Below are 21,495 nucleotides of genomic sequence, written 5' to 3' on the forward strand. Positions count from 1 at the left end.
TCACGTTTAGAAGGAAAGATTTTGAAATACTTTCTTAAGTCTTATGTCTTAAGGTTACTCTCTCAGCAACTCTCACTTAAACCTAGTAAACAGTATCCTAGTGCACCTGAACCTAAGAGAGACGTCAGGGAGGTGAGAAATTAGGGCTTACTTCAAGCTTAATTTTGAAAGTTTTTTCTTTGTAACTTTTCTCCTGTGGCATATAGAATTCTTAGTGTTTACATAGAAAAAATAAATCATTTTTATTAGTATATGATTTAAGAATCATGCCTATCTTGAAACTCTTGTCCTATTGATTAGGTTTTAAATAGATTTCTCATTTCCTAAGATAACTTTAAAGAGAAAGTAATTATTATAAAAAAATTATTTAGTAAGAATCCAAAAACCTAAATTAAGAGTAGCTAAGATTATGACAATTGAATAATTTATAATGCTTAACAGTTCCCAAATTTTTGTTTATAAATGTGAATTTTAGAAAACAACAAAAAGGTTACAGTCTCTGTTATATGAAATCATAATTGCAGTGCTAGGCTGGCCTATATATAGACATTGTATATGGTTAGCACACTATCAAAAAAAAAAAAAAAGAAAGCATATTTTTAAAGGAATTTGACATTTTATTTTTGAAATATTGGTTGGGATAGCTGTTTATTACATGTTGGGTAAAGCAGTAGTTGAGTCTGAGTCATGTTTGACATGTGAATGAAGCATACAATTAGTAGTTCACTTGCTTACATCATTTTATGGGTAGAGTTGCAGAGAATTGAATGTAAGTGGTAATATAAAAGACTGGTATAGAATGTAGCACTGTTAATCACTGGTGCATTTAAATGAGACTCAAATTATGTGGAGAGTAGACAAAAGAAATTTTGTGGTTTTTTTGAGGAAAAACAGTTCTCTTTGTATAAACTAACTTATTAGTGGGTTCAATATGTTTAAGTTTAAAACAATTCATTTAAATATCAAGATAGTTTTATATTTTAAAAAATATATATAAATATAACACAAAAATGAATAATATTCAAATAACATATAATAAATATTTCATATATGTTACATAAGTTATGTCATATATGTAATACACACACTGAGGAAAAAAATTCAATCACATGTGAACATCTTAAATAAATTTTGTGAAACATTAAGATGTTCATTAATATATTAATTTTTCCAGTTTTATTTAATAAATTATTTTAAAAATAAATTTGTCTTAAATGGAATAGAATACAATTACCCAATATTAAAAAAAAAATCCATAGTAGTAATTAGACATACATGATGATTTTATAGAATACACACACACAGACACACATATAAACAACCTAAAACAAAGAACATCCATCATATAGAATAAAATTATTTGTCTTAATGAAACCTAATACTCAATTTTAGTAAAAGAAATAATATCAGTTACACCTATATTTCCATGTGCAGTCATGTCCTCTGTTGTCATGAGCACGGATACTCTGTTGTGAACATATGCTGATCCTGCTTGAGCCACTGAGGCATTGGGAGAAGAGGCTTCATTTAGCTCCAGGGGGAGAAAGAAGCTAAGACCTAAATGTAAATGAGACAAATACCTTATAAAATAATTGAGGACCTTTTTTTTTTTTTTAATAAATAAATTTTTATATAAATGGGGTGACATCAATAAATCAGGGTACATATATTCAAAGAAAACATATCCAGGTTATTTTGTCATTTAGTTCTGTTGCATACCCATCACCCAAAGAGAGATTGTCCTCCGTCACCCTCTATCCAGTTTTCTTTGTACCCCTCCCCATCCCCCCCTCCGTCCCTCCCCCCACCCCCCATAACCACCACACTCCTGTCCATGTCTCTTAGTCTCACTTTTATGTCCCACCAATGTATGGAATCCAGCAGTTCTTGTTTTTTTTCTGATTCGCTTATTTCACTCCACATAATGTTATCAAGATTCCACCAATATGCTGTAAGTGATTCAATGTCATCATTTCTTCTAGCTGACTAGTATACATTGGTGTATATGTGCCCCATCTTCTTTATCCAGTCTTCTATTTTTTTTTTACAGTGATTAAAAGCCTTTAAGCAAACTCTTGGCCCATACAGCAAGAATCCATAAAAGAGTAGTGTCCTTAACATGTTCACCAAGTCCAAGTTGGCCCCATCACCATGTCAAATCCCTGAAAAATGCAACCCAACCACAGTTCAGTCTGTTAGGATCTGTGACAGGGAGCAGGAGTCCAGGAAAAGTCCGCATCCAGGAAAAGTCCGCATGGCACTGGAATTGTTGTCACCATTCTATACTTTGCAGCTCATGTCCAAGTCCCAGTGACCGCTGCTTCTAGCTGGTAATGATTCAGGTAGACTGGAGAAGCCATTTGCAGCATGCGTGGATATGGAGCTTCTGTTCTCCTCTGCCTGGAGAGATGAGACCAGGTAGCTTACCCTGGAGCTCTGCGACTGTGGCATGGTAGAGAGAACCTTGGGATACACTAAGCTGGGTGGCAAAGGTAGATTCATAATAGAAGTTGGCAAAAGGGGGAAAGAGAGCTCTAAATTAGGAGTAGGTCCCAGCCTGAAATATGAGTGGGGCATTGAGATAGGAGGGATAAAGGAAACACTATATATTAAGCAAAGCAGCAGAACATAGGACTGTCAACACCCACAACAGAGATCTTTGAGGGAAGAATAAAAAACCTGACTATTCAGGCAAAACATAGTTAAGTGGCCCTTGTGCAAATGAGATCAGTTTACCTGCTTATTGGAAGAAATACCCTAGGCTCGTCCACGGTGTCATAGATGGGGCTGATGGCCCTGGGCACCTTCAGCCTTCAGTGGCAAACCTCAGCTTTCTGGGCAAGGTTAGGTCATCGGTGGCTGGAGCAGGGCTGGAAGAGACTGAACCTTCCCTTAGAGGAGTGAGAGGGAAGCCTACCTTCCAGTGTCCCTGTTTCCTCACAGTAGAGGCATCTAAGCCTGGCAGGCTTTAGCTAAATGACCTTCCTTTCCACTATTGAAGCAGGACCCAGATGGCATCCTATGAGACCCCTTTGGGGCGTTGGAGCCTTTAAGGGAGTATCCTAAAAGCTGGTAGTTCCCCTGATCTCTATTGGGCTTTTTCTGCATCTAGGTATCTTAAAAGCCATGAGGACCTTTTATAACATATGTTTTTTACCATTTTTGAAAACTAAGAGAAAAATAGGTGTCAAAATGTAAGGTAATAGCAAGAGTATACATTTAAACATTTTTTTTCTTAAACAACCATTCATTCATTCATTCATTCATTTTGTTACTAAACAAAGTAGAAGTGTGGTCAATTTTTTTTCTTATTTTTTGATGTTATTTATTTAATTTTTTTAATTTTCCATGCTTAGCAAAATATATCTTTACAATTGCTACTTTCTTAAGTCGTAACCAATTTTTCAACACAAAATAAACAAAAAAGTTATGAAACCAATTTTTAAGTGTTTTAAAACAAAATTCTAACAGAACATCTAGGGCTCATTTAAAAATGCAAGTCATTGAATATTTGTTTTAAATATGTAGTTAAACTTAAATAAATCCCAGAGACATAATAAAGTAAGAAGTATGTTAATATTAGGTTCTAAAGCTCTTATTAAAACTAATTAAGTGTTCATTTACTTTAAGCTTATTGGAAGACCAGCAATGCCAGTATATTGGAGTCTTGGATTCCAACTAAGTCGCTGGAATTATAAATCGCTTGATGTAGTGAAAGAAGTGGTAAAAAGAAATCGGGAAGCTGGCATACCATTCGTAAGTGGGATAAATGTTGGGACTGTATACCAAGTTAAATACTGTCACATAATAATAAATGTAGAAAATTTTCAGCATTATTATATATTATGTTGCTTCTTAATGATTATATACATTTTATGACCATACATAATGCCCAAATCTATGTGAAATTTTGAGAACTTATTATGAGTTATACTATTAGAGAACACTTGTTTAACTGTGAAGAAAGTCATATTTTGTTTTTGAAGCTTAAATATTTTAAATTTCAAAGTAGTCTTTATTTTTTATAGCTTATATATTTTAATATATTAAAACAATGCATTTTATGTATAGTGTAAGTTTTTGTATTTTATACAGTTAATCACATTATATCATAATACAAGGGGTCTTTGGGATACGACACAGTTCCATTCCTACAACAGTGTTGTAACCCAAATTTTGGCATAAGTTGAAACACACCCTAAAGCCCTGGTCTATCAGCTCAGCGGAAGAGCATTGGCCCAGCATGTGGAAGTCCTGGGTTCGATTCTTGGCCAGGGCACATAGGAGAAGCGCCCATCTGCTTCTTCACCTTTCCCCCTCTCCTTTCTCTCTGTCTCTCTCTTCCCCTCCTGCAGCCAAGGCTCCATTGGAGCAAAGTTGGCCCAGGCACTGAGGATGGCTCCTGGGCCTCAACCTCAGGTGCTAGAATGGCTCCAGCCACAGCCAAGCAAAGCCCCAGATGGGCAGTGCATAGCCCCCTTGTGGGCATGCTGGGTGGATCTTGGTCCAGCCCATGAAGTCTGTCTGTGTGCCTCCCCACTTCTCACTTCAGAAAAACACACACACAAAAAAACCCCAAACCCTAGAATAAGTCAATTTCTGATCCTAACACAGTCATAAAACCATAATCTAGAATATAAATACACAACTAAGCCACAGAAAAGAAAATTACATAAATATAATGTACTGTACACTCTACTCTAGTAACAGAAAAAATGACAAAAAGTAAGTGTAAAAAAATTCCTTACCTTTATTCCTGTGGTTGGCTTGCATACTGGAAAGGACATTGCAAGGTGGGAGAGAGTGACCTATTGGGAGGAGGAAGCTGGAGAGGCAGGAGAACCTGCAGAAGGCGCTGGAGATACTGTTTTATAGGGGCTGATTCTTTTAAATGCTATGCATTACTGTGTACTTTTCTCCAAGCACAACCAAACTAGTTCACCCACATAGTCTGTAAGTATGATGCTAATGGTGTAAACCAAAACACCTATGTCTCAATTTTTTAAAATTTTTGTGGGAGTGAGCATCAAAAACTTGAAACATTATATGTTGAGACTGTCAAGCCAAGGATCCCCTGTACATCACCAGTTATCATCACTAAGTCAAATGTAAATAATCATAAAGCTTTAGTACTTTAGAATTAGAAAAGTTAGTTTTATAAAATACATCATTTCCTCTTTAGTGAAATAAAAGGAAATCTAAGTTTATTTATTTTTCAGTAATTATATTTATACTACAAATTTATTGGATTTAAAGGTTGAAATGATTACAGAGTTATTTCAGTACTACTTATTGATACATACTTTGTTACTTTTTAGGATACACAGGTCAATGACATTGACTACATGGAGAACAAGAAAGACTTTACTTATGATAAAGTTGCATTCAGAGGGCTCCCAGAATTTGTTAAAGATTTACATGATCATGGACAGAAATATGTCATCATCTTGGTAATGACTAATTATATATTAACACAATTTTACTATTTATACTTTTGTCAGTTATAGATTTTCTATAGTTTATTTTTTCTATTATTGTGTTTGTTTGTGCCACTGAGTCAGCTCTGACTACCAACAACCCTATGAATGAGTGATGTCTGCAAGTCTTTTCATGTAGACTCAAGCCTACAGCTTCTTTTATGAAGTCAATTCATCTCATATTTGGTCTTCCTCTTTTACTTCTGCTTTTTATATCCCCGGCATTATTGTCTTTCCTAAAGATCCCTGCCTGGCAGTAGGACAGCATCAATTTTGTCATTTTTGCCAACAACAACGTTTTAAGCTAAATTAGCTCTAAGATCCTCTTTTTTTGTATGTCTGGTGATTCAGGGGATGCACTGAGCAACCCTTCAATATCTTATTTCAAATGAATCATTTTTTTCTATTAGTCTTTTTTCACTGTCCAACTTTTACATACATACATAGTGTTTAGGAAAAGGAAGGTGTAGATTTGATTAGCCTTGGTCTATAATGACATGTGTTTGCTCTTAGTGATCTTTCCTAATTCTTCTACTATTAGGACCCTGGAATTGCCATAAGTAAACGTGCCAATGGAGCACCATATGAGACCTATGAGAGGGGGAATGCCCAGCATGTGTGGGTAAATGAGTCAGATGGGATTACAACAATTATTGGAGAGGTAAACTATAATAATTATTAAAACTGTGTTGCTCAGATTTTCTATTGTGTATTGTCAAAAATTTTGTATTGTCTATTGTGTATTGTCAAAATTTTTTGTGTGTGAATGTGTGTATATTAATTTTCAAATCTGGACTTGATATTTTAACTTTAGAAAAATTTTCGACAGAAGAAATATCTCACTACTTTTAAAAAAAAATTTTGTTAGAAGACAGATCATGTTTAGTGCTATAAATAATGGAAACTAAAGATAACATGATATGATAAAACTTTAGATTAGTACAAAATCTTGATAATTTTATGTAAAATATGCATATATAAATTGAGTATTTATATGTTGTGTATTAAATCTTATAGTTCATATTTAATCCTCACAATAAAATAAAATAGTTTTGATTAAAATAGGAGAAAATTTGAATTAATGAAAACATGTTTATCATAGCATTATTTAAAATACTGAAGAATATACTGGTCATCACTTTTTATGCCAAGGAGTATCTTAACCATCACTTTTTATCTCATTTATCACAGTTAAAATTTTAGTTAAAAATCTTTTAAAATTAATTATGAGTTCCACCAGAAAACAAAATTGAATTTCTTCTCTATAAATTAGTGCATATATAAATTGAGTACTTATATGCTATGTGTTGTTTTATGTTTTACATTTAATCCTCACAATGAAATAATGAGGTAGCCATGATTAAAAATATTAATTTATAGGTAAAAAAGTGAATATGAGAGAGGTAAATTTCCTACTTATAATGTTTACTAACAAGTCACAGACTATATTTTGTAAGATCTGCTTTGTTGGAAATGGGCAGATCAGAAATGGGCATATATGTTCTATATCATAATTTGGATATAGAATAATATTATCTAACTCAATTTATTTGGAGTTGAATTCATCTTGCCTAATGTCACTATTTTAAGTAATACGTAAAATAATTTAAATAAGCATTGATCAGCCCTGGCTGGATGGCTCAGCGGTAGAGTGTCGGACTGGCGTGCGGGGGATCCGGGTTCGATTCCCGGCCAGGGCACACAGGAAAGGCGCCCATTTGCTTCGCCACCCCCCCCCTTCCTCTCTGTCTCTCTCTTCCCCTCCCGCGCTCCATTGGAGCAAAGATGGCCCGGGCACTGGGGATGGCTCCTTGGCCTCTGCCCCAGGCACTAGAGTGGCTTTGATTGCGGCAGAGCAACGGCCGGAGGGGCAGAGCATCGCCCCCTGGTGGGCAGAGCGTCACCCCTGGTGGGCGTGCTGGGTGGATCCCGGTCGGGCGCATGCGGGAGTCTGTCTGACTGTCTCTCCCCGTTTCCAGCTTCAGAAAAATACAAAATAAATAAATAAATAAATAAATAAATAAGCATTGATCATAAAGAGGCAGCATAATGTGTATGTTGTTTAATAGAATGGACTGTGATAAGAGAGTGTCTGTTTTGAATTTTTTCTGGGCCACTTCTTAGTGGAATGACCTTGATCAACTTATTTAACTTCTCTGTTCATCACTTCTTTCATCTATAAAATGGTACTATTAATTATAGTACCTACCTCTTCTGTAAAATGATGATAGAAATAGTAGTTATCTCTTAAAGTTCTAGTGAAGAATAAAAAGGTTAACAGTAATAAAAAATGGTTGAAACATTGTCTAGCACATAAATGCCATGTAGGCATTTGTTAAATTAAATACACATACTATGAGTTTTTCACTTGAATTTTTTGAATGTGGTTGTCTCTGAAAGTGAACTAATAATACACCTTCTTTTATCAGACAATAAATATAGCATATGTTTTCTTGTTTTATAACCTAACATACTAGGATAATAAGAATTAAATTAAGTTTTGGGAAAAATAACAGCCTCATTGCATGTCTTCTATTTTTCCTACTAAAATACTTCATATTCTCACTCTTTAACTGTCTCTCTTAAATGTATTGATATTTTAAAGTAGGCATGAGATCCTTGTAAATATAGATAATGCTTAGATCACATATACCTAAAGAGTACATTATAACTTTAAAGTTCTTTTTTACTTAATTAGAGTTCATATATATATATGAATGATCTATTCTTCTAGGTATGGCCAGGGTTATCAGTGTACCCTGATTTCACTAATCCAAACTGCATAGAGTGGTGGGCAAATGAATGCAATATTTTTCATCAAGAAGTGGAATATGATGGACTTTGGATTGTAAGTAACTATTGTAAACTAGCAATTTTGGAAAATAAAAGTAGAATTTTTTTTTCCATTCAATAGTTATTAAATTGACAAGATATGTTTTGTATTGTGCAAAATTAAAAGCTCTTATAATATTTTTCTTAATGTGTTCATTATTTACTTAGTCATTATTTTAGTTATTCCCTTATTTATTTATTTAAACAATTGTTTAGTTAACAAGTCTTTATTTTTCACCATCAATATACCAGGAAGGTTGTGAGGAATACAAAAATTGCAAAATTATGCTTTCTGCTGACAACATGGAATTGAGTAAAAGGTTAAGCCTAATCTTTAGAATTTCAATGAAGGAAATAGAATGAGATGAAAAAACTTTAGTTAAGTGACAAAAAAATCAGTGAACTCATGATGATAATACTTAGTTGCTGGTAGTATAACTGAAAAATGAAATGCAGGTTCAGTTTCGAGCTGCAACGAAAGTCAAAATCATGACAAGTTATGGTGCAAAAGGAAAAAGGTTTATGCAGGTGTTGAGATCTGGGAGAATGGTGGACTTTTATCTCAGACTATATATCCTCTTTTTGCTCAAGCCCATGGTTCTTATAGAGATAGGGAGGAGAGGGCTTTTATCCCTATCCAATAATCTTGTTAACTTTTGGAGTGCTGGGGCCCAATTCATTTATATTTCTAGCTTTTGGTGGTACTTGGTGTAAGAACCCCTTCATAATCTTAGTCGATGGCGGAGCCTCCACCTGTTCTCCTTTATTGTCTATGATAACCATAGAAATAGTAAAAAGTACACTCTGTTCTTGAGTTTTGTGTTCAATTCTAACTCTAATTTTGATTATATTAATTAATTTAAATTAAATATTTTGTTATTCCTTTTTTATTCTCTTGCTTAAGAAACAATTTAAGTTTATTAGACTGGAGTTAGGAGTACAAATTTCACTTTACAAATAGTGAAAGAAGCTGGTTGTATTGTAGAAAGAGAGTATACTTTATTTTCTACATTATCTCAAGAGAGAAATAAATAACCCATCTCAAAAAAGATGGAGGGGATGGGAAGAGGAAAAGCATGTGAGAAAGGAAGAGTTATTCTGATGTTAGTATAGAAGCATTTTGATTAATGCTTAAAAAACACGCACACACACAGTAATACAGCATGATAATGATTTTTCAAATGTCACTGAATTCACTGACTTAATTATACTTTGTATTAACAGTGCAAAGCTCTTACTATAATAATTGCTACATGTTACTGCTAAGTTGTTTCTTTAATCTTTTCATTTTCTTTAGATAACTTTTTTCTGATAAAATGAATATACAGTAAAAATAATGTCATTTAAATAAATTTTAATTTTTTGTCAAATGTAAGAACAGTTTGATAATTTAGTAGATATCTATTTTAGAGCCCATGTTAATAATTTTTTAATTTTAAGTTTAAATATTACAATCATTTTGAAAAATTATGAGAAATAGATTGTCATAGAAAAAATTAAATGTAATTTTAGTAAAATAACCCTAATATGTACGTTATAATAACCACATAACTCTCTTTATTTGTGCCTATTAAATATATTTTGGAAATAAAAACAATTACTTTTAAAATCTATATAACAATAATAATTTATTATTTGAGCATCCTTAATTTCTCATATTATTTCCATCTGACAATTATGTGAACATAAGAAGAAAAGAGTAATAAAGAGAAAAAACTTCTGAGAAAAACAAAATTAATAAAAGACTTGACTGAGTATAATGCCTTTGTAAGAGCCAAGACAACATAAATGTGAGAGATATGGCTCAAAAATGAACAAGATGGGGCAAAAATAGGTTACATTTTTGTGTGAATGTGAAACACAGAGTTTATTCTTGTATTACTGTTTATTAATTATTGTATTATTTTCAATACAAACAACTGTAAACCTACTTTTGCCCAACTCTGTTTGAAAGTCCTTCACAATTAACAGAGAAGGAAAAATTAGTATGTGTTTCTTGTGCATGTGTAGTGTGGTGTATGACTTTATATCTCTTGTCTTTTTTAGTCCAAAGACTTGACTTCACTGGTGTGGTTATAAATCTAGTAAGTGTCAGGATAAGTTTGGAGCCTAGTTTACATAGCACTAGTGTCACTAAACACAACACCTCACACCTCTGTCTTCAAGAGATGTTTAGGTCACTGGTTCTCTTATTGTGGTCTCCCAGACCTACGGTTCCCAGATACTCTTCTGGGGATTCAGTAAAGTCATAACTATTTTTATTGTGATACTAAAATATTATTTGTCTTATTTCAATTTTCTCTCATGGGAATGTCTGAGTTGTGAGTTAGACAAAGAGGGTCATGCCTGGTTAATACTAACGTACATGTTTGAAACTAGATAAATGGCAGGTGAAATGAATAAACTATGATGAATAAATGAATATGCTAAAAATGTGTATAATGATAAACTCAGTGTGAAAAGAATGATACAACTATTTAGAAAAGGCATTGGCTTAGTATTTGTAATTAATGTTTTAAATGTATAGTTAAAAATAAGTAAATGAAATACATTTTGCTTATATATAATATCTCAATCTGAGATACCTCTGATATCTGTTACCTATATGCATGTAAAAGCAAGTAATATCATTTTCTCAGTATAATGACTTGTTCATACGCAGAGTAGAATCATGTAGCAAGTTTATTTTTAGATTGGTATCTCATATTTGTCTTCTAAGAGTAATTCAATATCATGTTCGCTATAGATATAAAAAATTGCAAAAAACTAGAAAATTTATGTTTATACTATATGATTTATAATTAATCAATTCTGTTCTTCATTTTATATTTATTCAGGACATGAATGAAGTTTCCAGTTTTGTTCAAGGTTCAACAAAAGGATGCCATAACAACAAACTGAATTATCCACCTTTTACACCAGGTAAATTTTATTTGGTTACCTACTTACCATTAACTATTGAATGGTAAATTTTAGCCTATATTTCAAAATTTCAAGGGTTGATATTATGTTGAATCCTGAAATCAATAGTTTTGTTTGTTTTATTTTTGGCCAAAATATTTATGATTGAGAAATAAAGAATGATTTTAAAATTTGCAATAGCACATTGATTTATTTTTATTTACCAGTGGTTAAATAGATAACAAAAAGAAACAATTTTGCTTGACATCATAATTTAGGTACCACACTTTTTTTTCATAAGTGCTTTACTGTAAGTCTGTGCAGTTATTAGTATGTTCCTTATGTGAGTAATTACATCTCACATATATTAAAAACATGTTTTTTTTCTGTTTGTTTGTTTTTTTGTGACAGAGACTGAGAGACAGGAACAGAAAGGAAGGGAGAGAGATAAGAAGCATCAATTCTTTGTTGTGGCTCCTTAGTTGTTCATTGATTGCTTTCTCATATGTGCCTTGACCAGGGGGCTACAGCAGTGTGAGTGACCCCTTGCTCAAGCCAGCGACTTTGGGTTCAAGCTGGTGAGCTGTGCTCAAACCAGATAAGTCCACGCTCAAGCAGGCTACCACAGATTTTGAACCTGGGTCCTCTGTGTCCCAGTCTGACACTCTATCCATTGTGCCACTGACTGATCAGGCTAAAAAACATGTATTTATTTATTTTTTACAGAGACAGAGAGAGAGTCAGAGAGAGGGATAGATAGGGACAGACAGACAGGAATGAAGAGAGATGAGAAGCATCAATCATCAGTTTTTCGTTGTGGCACTTTTTTAGTTGTTCATTGATTGCTTTCTCATATGTGCCTTGACTGTGAGGCTACAGCAGAGCTAGTGACACCTTGCTCAAGCCAGCGACCTTGGGTCCAAGCTGGTGAGCTTTGCTCAAACCAGATGAGCCCGTGCTCAAGCTGGCGACCTCAGGGTCTCGAACCTGAGTCCTTCTACATCCCAGTCCGATGCTTTATCCACTGTGCCACTACCTGGTCAGGCAAAAAACACGTATTTTTAATCATTCAATGTGGGTAAAATAAATAATCAAAGAAAAATATATGCTCTTAGAGGAATGAATTGCTACATAGCCATCTGAAGAAATATAACAATAATTATTGCAACATCATAAATGCCTAAAAAATAAACACAGTATAAAATTGAAAAACAAAGATTTAAATTGTTTGTAATTGTGAACAGACTTACATGTATAGAATTAAGTCATATTTAAGTAAATTATTTTACTATAAAGTTTAAAAATGAATCTATAGTTATTTGATATACAATACAGATGTTTTTATTTTCATATATAAGTTGAATGTTATTTTTTCTTTTGATTTATTTAGTAATGAAATTAATGAATAAAAAAAGCAGAGTATTCAATAGTGAAACTGCAAGTCTAATGGTTAATCACCAGGAGAGGCATGTGCAGACTTAGTTGGAACTTAGCTTAAATTCTCATCTTTTTTTAAAAACTGAGAATGGTATTACATAACATTATTTAAGGATTATAAAATTCAAAATAGCAAAAATATGTTATTATTGAGATTAAAATGGCAAAGAATTAAAAAAATGCTTCTTACATCTTTTCCCCAAGATATACTTGACAAACTCATGTATTCCAAAACAATTTGCATGGATGCTGTGCAGAGCTGGGGGAAACAGTATGATGTTCACAGTCTCTATGGGTACAGCATGGCTATAGCTACAGAGAAGTAAGTGCATTTTCATTCAGAAAGTTTGTTCATATTTACTGTTTGGAATATATTTGATAATTACTAACAGAGGAAAAAAATAGCAAGACTAAGGAAGATAATATTTCCTGACCAGGCTGTGCCACAGTGGTTAGAGCATCAGACTGGAACGCAGAGGACCCAGGTGCGAAACCCCAAGGTCGCTGGCTTGAGAGGGGGCTCATTTGGCTTGAGCACAGGCTCACCAGCTTGATGGAGGGGTTGCTGGCTTTAGCATGGGATCATAGACATGACCCCATGGTTGCTGGCTTGAGCTCAAGGTTGCTGGTTTGATCAAGGAGTCATATGCTCTGCTGTAGCCCCCCTCACCCCGTCAACATACATGTGAGAAAGCAGTCAAGCGTCAAGCACTAAGGTGCTGCAACAAAGAATTGATGCCTCTCATCGCTCTCCCTGTCTGTCTGTCTCTATCTGTCCTTCTCTCTGACTATCTCTGTCTCTTCCAAAAAAATAAAAGATAATAATTTCATGATTAAAATTAGTATATTAAAAGCATAATTTATTTTATTATTATTCATGAATTTGGAACTTATCAAGAATAACATGGTGTGTGTATTTAACTAAACTTTTTTTTTTAATATATAGGTTTAAATTAACTTTCAAATTTTTTATTGAGTTTGCTATCTCTGAATATAATTATGTTCTAAACATAAACTTCACAACTGACCTGGAAGAATGGTCTTTGTAGATCAAATTTTTAACTATTTTATAAAAACAGAGTATCAATTAAACTGTAATGTTTGGTGTAATATCTCCTAAAGCTACTTTATAATGCAATGTGTTACTTGTGTATAAAAAAGAACATGATACAAAATAAAGGAAGAGGACAATCTTTAGTATATTGCCTACTATTTTCAAATCATTATATAAAGACATATAATATGTCAATAAAATTCAGATCCAATAATCAATAAATTTTTAATTTTTATATTATAAACAACTATAGTTTAGTTTTAATTTATACTCTATCTGGTCCAAAATCATTCCATGATATCAAAATTTTTATATACTGTCTTCACAGTGTTTTATTCATTTTTTAAACCCAGGAGAACACTATATATCACATTATATAAACAAGTAATTTGTAGAAAAACAACAACACTAAACTTCTATATTATAGAGGTGATAATACAAAAGAATCACCTGAGAAAACTATTAAGTTTTTACTAAGATAGTCTGGCTAGTTTTATATACTGAATTAAAATTTTATATCTATCTTTTATCAATTTCCATTTATGAAAAAATTATCAATAATACTTAGGTACCAATTGAGATAAAATGAATAATCCCAGCAGTTATGGATGCTGAACTTTTAGAAACAAATGAAATAAAACATTTCTATATGAGTACATTTTATCCCAACATTTTTGCTGATATTTCAAAATGCAAACATTAATATGTAATTAGAATCATTGAACTTTAACCCAATACAAAAATGTGTATTGAGTTAAAGTCCATACTTCTACATTTTATTTTATTTATTTTTAAATTATTGCCTAGTTAATTCCTTTATTTTTAATTCTTATTTATTTTTGAAGCTATTTTAATTGAATTTATACACGGCACCAATTAAACATTGTATAGATTTCAGACATACAATTCTCTAATACATCATCTGTATATTTTCTGTGTGTTTGCCATCACACATCAAGTCTACCTTCCATAACTATTTATCTCCTTTTTACTCTTTTTCTTCACTCTTTTTTCCTCTGTAATCATCGTACTGTGTCTATAAATTTTTGTGTCTCTGTCTCTGAGCTTTTGATGTCTACATTTTTTATTAAAATTTTTCAATAATTTTAAGCCATGTATTTCAAAAACACAACTGTTGAATGTGTACAAGACGCACATGTTTATTCAATTTGGTAAAGGAAGTTACTCAAAAATTTTTTTTTTTTTTTTGTATTTTTCCGAAGCTGGAAACGGGGAGAGACAGTCAGACAGACTCCCGCATGCGCCCGACCAGGATCCACCCAGCACGCCCACCAGGGGCGACGCTCTGCCCACCAGGGGGCGATGCTCTGCCCCTGGGGGGGGGGGGTCGCTCTGCCGCGATCAGAGCCACTCTAGCGCCTGGGGCAGAGGCCAAGGAGCCATCCCCAGCGCCCGGGCCATCTTTGCTCCAATGGAGCCTTGGCTGTGGGAGGGGAAGAGAGAGACAGAGAGGAAGGAGAGGGGGAGGGGTGGAGAAGCAGATGGGCGCTTCTCCTGTGTGCGGTGGCCAGGAATCGAAACCGGGACCCCTTGCACGCTAGGCTGACGCTCTACCACTGAACCAACCGGCCAGGGCCGGAAGTTATTCAAAATTTGAATCATTTCTAACAGATTTACTTTTTCAGTTTTTGATCAGAATGTATTTAAATATGATAGCTAAATATAAAATTGGTATAATACATTGATAAAATAGTTGCAAATATTATAGCTTGGCTCTAGGAATGCATTTGAAATTAAAATTTTAGAATTTCTAAATATCAGTAATATTTTTAAAGTATATCTTATATATTAATTTGACTATTTTTAGAGCTGTACAAAAAGTTTTTCCCGATAAGAGAAGCTTTATTCTTACTCGATCAACTTTTGCTGGATCTGGACACTATGCAGCACATTGGTTAGGAGACAATACTGCTTCATGGGAACAAATGGAATGGTCTATCACAGGAATGCTGGAGTTCAGTTTGTTTGGAATGCCTTTGGTAAGCAGTTTCATATAATGTTATTCATAAAAGTTGTAAATTACACTTAATTTTGTAATATAGTTATCTTAATGATTGTAGTAAAATGATTAAAAGTATGTCACAGAAAATTCAAACTTGCCCCGTCCAGCTGGTTCAATAGAAAGAGCATCTGCCTAGCATATGAATGTCCCAGTTTCAATTTACAGTCAGGGCACACAAGAGGAGTGACCATCTACTTTTCTCCCCACCCTCTTCTTCTTTTCTCCTCCATCCTCTCCCACAGCCAGTAGCTTGATTGGTTGGAGTGCAGACCAGGCACTGAGGATGACCTGATTGGTCCAAGAGCATCAGCCTCAGATGCTAAAAGTAGCTCGTTTAATTTGAGAATTGGTCCCAGATGAGGTTTGCTGGGTAAATCCCAGTTGAGGTGCATGTGGGAGTCTATTTTACTATCTTCTATTCTGTCACTTAAAAAATGTTTATTATTAGAGAATTTATGAGAAAAATAAGAATATGACCGATATCTTTACTATACAAGAAAATGGAATTAATAAAATTATTTTACTTTTTGTGACAGACAGAGAGAGAGACAGAGAGGGGACAGATAGGAAAGACAGGGAGAGAGATGAGAAGCATCAATTCAGCATTTTAATTTTTCATTCATTGCTTTGTCATATGTGCCTTGTCTGAGGGGGACTACAGCAGAGTGATTGCCCCCTTGCTCAAGCCAGCGAGCGACCTTGGGCTTCAAGCCAGCAACCTTAGGGCTCAAGCCAGCCACCATATGGTCATGTCTATGATCCCACGCTCAAGTCAGCAATCCTGCACTCAAGCCAGATCAGCCTGCAGTCAAGCCGGATGAGCCTGTGCTCAAGCCCATGACCTTGGGATTTTAAACCTGGATCTTCTGCATCCTAGTTCAACACTCTATCACTGCACTAATCAAATCAAAATAGTTCATTAAACAAATAGTAATAAAAATATAGCACAAAAATAGATTATATAATAAATATAAAGTACCAGATAAGATGGTTGAAAAAAATTGAAATATTTTGATAATAAAAGTAAATGCAAAAGGCTAAATATTTTAGAACACTTGATTTTTAGTTTAGATTTAAAAATAAAGCATTTTTCTCTATTAAAAAATAAGTTTTAAAATGTTAAACACAGAGAAAAATGTGCAATAAGCAATTTTAAACATAAGACATTGTATAAATCTCTTTATATTAAGTAAAAAAGGAATGTGCAAGATTTATATTAAACACTAAAAAAATCCACTACAAAAAGAAAAAAAATAGTAAATTATATGACTCATTTTTTTCTTTTACACACTGAACCAAATAAAAATCTAAAACTAACAAAACAATAAAATGCTAACACAGACAGATTCTTGAATCTGAAAATTTAAATCACATTATCAAATGATTCTTGAGTCAAAAAACAAACTGAAGAAAAATGGAAGGAATCCTTAAAAATTGAATGCTATCAATGTTTCATATCATAATGGTGGAAATTCTGCTAAGTTGATATTTAGAGTAAAAACTTAGATAATTAAATGTTTAGATTCAAAACAAGAAAATAATGAATATTAGTGAATGAAGTATATGAGTTAAAATAATAAAAAAGGCACAACAAACTAAGCCTAAAGAAAGATGTAGGTAAGTAAAAATACAAAAAGTAATTAGTGTAATGAAAGTAAAATCTGTAAAGAAAAAAATAACACATAAAATTACAAAGATAACTCGGAAAATTTAAATAAAATATAACAATTTATAGTAAGTCTTGTTCAAAACAAAAGAAAATATTAACCAGTGTTACAATGTATTTTAAGATAAGATGTTATGATAACCAGGAATGATAAATGATAACCAGAAATAAATGTAAAAACTGAATGTAGAACATTTTAAAGAAAATTTTAAGTAAATAAGATATACCATTTTTATGAAAAATAAGGTTCAATATCTTTGAAATATGTATTCTCCCCAAACTATTCTCCAAATTCAGTGATATTCCAGTTTAAATCATAAAGAAAATTCTGGGAACGTGAATGATTATTCTAAACAGTATGTGGAAGATAATCAATTTAAAGAAGGAAGAAAGAGCATAAAGATTTGCCTTATAAAATAAACAATATAAAGTAATTATACTTGACACTGGATATGCAAATAGATTAATATGAAAAGAATATACAGGTCTATGCATTAATAAAAATGTGTTAAATGATAACATTATCACTGTAGATCAGTGAGTAAAATACCAACTGTTTATATGGACTACTAATTATTTAAGAAATATTAATTACCTGCTGGGTACTCATATACAAGTGCATACCTCTTTTTCAAGGACCCTCCAGAAAAAACTATTAACTTTAATTTAGTATTTATTCTTTGCAAATACTTCTTTCTATTTTTTAACTAGTAGATATGTCTATAAATATATATAATATTGTTTTTTCATGTTTATTAACTTTATGCAAAGGGTATGTTGTATGCATTTTATTTTTCCTAAAGCTTTATGTTATGTGGCTCTCTACTAGTTCTCTATTGTATAATGTTTCATGACTATAAAATACAAATCTATGAAATTTATATATAGATTTCTTTGAGAATATGTAAAAAAAACTTATTCTTTTATCATTATGTGCCTCAATATATGATTATTTTCTTGTTTATTGAAATGTATATTGTTGAACCAAAACCAATTATAACCATTTGTATAGAGAGTGACAACACATGACATTTTCATTGGTAAGAATTGGCAAGCTTTGGGATAAAAAATGAAATGCAATTGTATATGAATACACATCAGGTAATATTTTTACTATTTCAGTCCTATAGTAATATTTTGTAAATGGACTCAAACAAGTAATTGGGGCATTTTGAAAGAGCAACATATTTTAATGTCATTTCCCTTCATGCACTGAATTAACAATGATTAGGTCAAAGAAGAAAATAAATAGAAAAGGCTAATAAAATGTATAAAGAGACAATGAAGTAAATAAAATTTAAACTAAAGAAACCAAAATTAAGACAATGGGGAAAAAAAGGAGTAAAATAATGCAATTAGAAGCAAGAATGTCACAAGAATGCAAAATAAAAAAGGTAGATTAAGGAAGAGTATTTGAACACAGTAAAACAAAAAATATATGTTATGGAAATTAATACATTGAAATAAAAAATGAAATGTTTTGGGAAAATTTGAGAATTATTAAATTGTAAATAATAGGTATATTTGTTATTTAGGTTGGAGCAGATATTTGTGGATTTGTGGTTGATACCACAGAAGAACTTTGCAGAAGATGGATGCAACTTGGGGCATTCTATCCATTTTCCAGAAACCATAATGCTGAGGGATATATGGTAAATATCTATTATTTTCCTTGTTTTGAATTAAAACATAATGCTGTAATTTAGCCAAGTGCTTAAATTTATATTGTAAAAGATATGGTCTGAAAGTTTGTAGCATAATCAGTGAACAAGAGTGGGAAGTCTTCTTCCCAATGCTTATAAACATTTTATATATGAAAAGCAGTCAGGTAGGCCTGGATGGTTGGCTCAGTGGTAGAGCACCAGCCTGGCATGTGAAAGTGCTAGGTTCGATTTTCCATCAGGGCACAAAGGAGAAACAATTATCTGCTTCTCCATTCCTCCCCCTCCCTCCTCTTTCTTTCTTACTTTCCTGCAGCCATGGCTCAAATTATTTGGGCAAGTTGGCCCCAGGTGCTGAGAATGGCTCCATACCCTAACATCAGGCACGAAAATAGTTCAGTTTTTGAGCAAAGGAGCAGCAGCCCCAGATTGGCAGAGCATCACACAGTAGGGAGCTTGCTGGGTAGATCCTCATCAGGGCACATGTGGGAGTCTATCTCTCTGCCTCCCTGCCTCTTTTAATTATAATAAAAAATAGTCAAATAAGGAAATCATGAAGCATAATGTAGTCACTGCATAAATATTTTATTTAAACATAAAACATAAATAAGTGTGTTAAATCACAATATTTTAAATTAAAGCTAAAGATATTTCAGTCTGGATTCTTGGATCCTAACAAGTTTCAGGTAACTTTTCTTTCATTATATATAATATACTATTAAGGATATCCAATTTTACTTCATTGAAGAAACAAAAAAAAAACAAACAAAAATAAAGCTATTTGCAAAGAAATTTGAGTCCTGAGTCTTTCTATAATAAGGAAAACTGGAATGATATGTTGGGAATAAGTAAAACTAACACTTTTAAAAAACATGCTCTTGAACTGCTGGAACCAGAAGCAGAGGACATAGTGAGCTCTTGCCAGCCCTGAGAATTCACTGTGGGCTCCTATGAATTTATATTTCAGAGAGAATGGGGAAATTAGAGTAAACCATCAAGTCAATTAAGTGTACAATGATTAAGAAATTATTCACTGTTCACATACTGGTTACAAATAGAGCTTTAATTCTATTTGAGAAGAGGGACAACCATTTAGAAAGTCATGTGTCTCCCAGAAATGCGCCTGAACAGCAGGAGATATAAGCATATTTACTGCCCTCATCGTATCTTAGGTGAGAGTCAGCTGATCTAGTTTAGGTTCAGCAGAGTCTGACCTTCAAGTTGCAAGTCTGCAAGCTGGCCAGTCATCTCTGTTTCTTGAATTCCTTGGCCAGCAAACTACTGGGCTTATTTTCCTAATGGCAATGGTAAGGCACAAAGCAGAAAGTCCTCAGACAAGCACATTTTAAGCCCTATCTTGAATGTATCACATGGGCCAGAGTTTCACAGGGCTGAGCATGAAGTTAAGCAGGGGAGAAGTGTATATTCTGTCTTTAGTGGTAAAACTACAGTTACATAGTAAAACTGTGGGTAAAAGAAGCATAGAAATTTGAGCCAACGAGTTAATCTACCAGAAGTAATATCAGTGAAAAATTTCTTGTATAATATTTTTCAATCTTCTCTGTCTGTATTTAAATGAGAAAATGTACTTTAAAATAGTTTCATTTAAAAATATCCAAATGAAAACTAGAATTGTTTATATACTCTAATGATGATGCTCACGTGTAATTTCAGTGTTTCATAAACAAGCTAAAATATATACAATTTGCTTTTAAAAATAGATTAAATGTTTCTATTTTAATTTTATGTGTATTTTAGCTTTCTTCCTCTTATTATTATTTTTCTTTTTTTTTTTTTTTTTTTTCTGAAGCTGGAAACGGGGAGAGACAGTCAGACAGACTCCCGCATGCGCCCGACCGGGATCCACCCGGCACGCCCACCAGGGGCGACGCTGTGCCCACCAGGGGGTGATGCTCTGCCCCTCCGGGGCCTCGCTCTGCTGCGACCAGAGACATTCTAGCGCCTGGGGCAGAGGCCAAGGAGCCATCCCCAGCACCCGGGCCATCTTTGCTCCAATGGAGCCTTGGCTGCGGGAGGGGAAGAGAGAGACAGAGAGGAAGGAGGGGGGGGTGGAGAAGCAAATGGGTGCTTCTCCTATGTGCCCTGGCCGGGAATTGAACCCGGGTCCCCCTCACGCCAGGTCGACGCTCTACCGCTGAGCCAACCGGCCAGGGCCCTCTTATTATTTTTGACAGAGACAGAGAGTCAGAGAGAGAGAGAGAAAGAAAGAGATAGGGATAGACAGAAAGGGAGAGAGATGAGAAGCATCAATTTTTCATTGTGACACCTTAATTGTACATTGATTGCTTTCTCACATGTGCCTTGACCGGGTGGCTACAGCAAAAGGAGTAATCCCTTGCTCAAGCCAGTGACCTTGGGCTTCAAGCCAGTGACCTTTGGGCTCAAGTCAGCGACCATGAGATCATGTCTTTAATCCTATGCTC

The 21,495-nt window shown here is 33.6% G+C and overlaps 1 protein-coding gene across 3 annotated transcripts in view; it reads left to right on the forward strand.

The window, feature by feature from the left end:
• The window catches only part of SI (sucrase-isomaltase), a 136,350-nt gene that overhangs the window by 37,559 nt on the left and 77,296 nt on the right, over nt 1-21,495 (forward strand). For all 3 annotated transcript variants that reach the window (XM_066347495.1, XM_066347498.1, XM_066347497.1), the window contains exons 10-17: nt 3,631-3,756; nt 5,319-5,450; nt 6,019-6,138; nt 8,212-8,325; nt 11,147-11,231; nt 12,852-12,969; nt 15,530-15,701; nt 18,926-19,042. In XM_066347495.1, coding sequence (XP_066203592.1) covers nt 3,631-3,756; nt 5,319-5,450; nt 6,019-6,138; nt 8,212-8,325; nt 11,147-11,231; nt 12,852-12,969; nt 15,530-15,701; nt 18,926-19,042 — 984 coding nt within the window. The remainder of the gene's footprint in view (nt 1-3,630; nt 3,757-5,318; nt 5,451-6,018; nt 6,139-8,211; nt 8,326-11,146; nt 11,232-12,851; nt 12,970-15,529; nt 15,702-18,925; nt 19,043-21,495) is intronic.

Source organism: Saccopteryx leptura, chromosome 8, assembly GCF_036850995.1.
Source record: "Saccopteryx leptura isolate mSacLep1 chromosome 8, mSacLep1_pri_phased_curated, whole genome shotgun sequence".
Classification (NCBI taxonomy): Eukaryota; Metazoa; Chordata; class Mammalia; order Chiroptera; family Emballonuridae; genus Saccopteryx; species Saccopteryx leptura.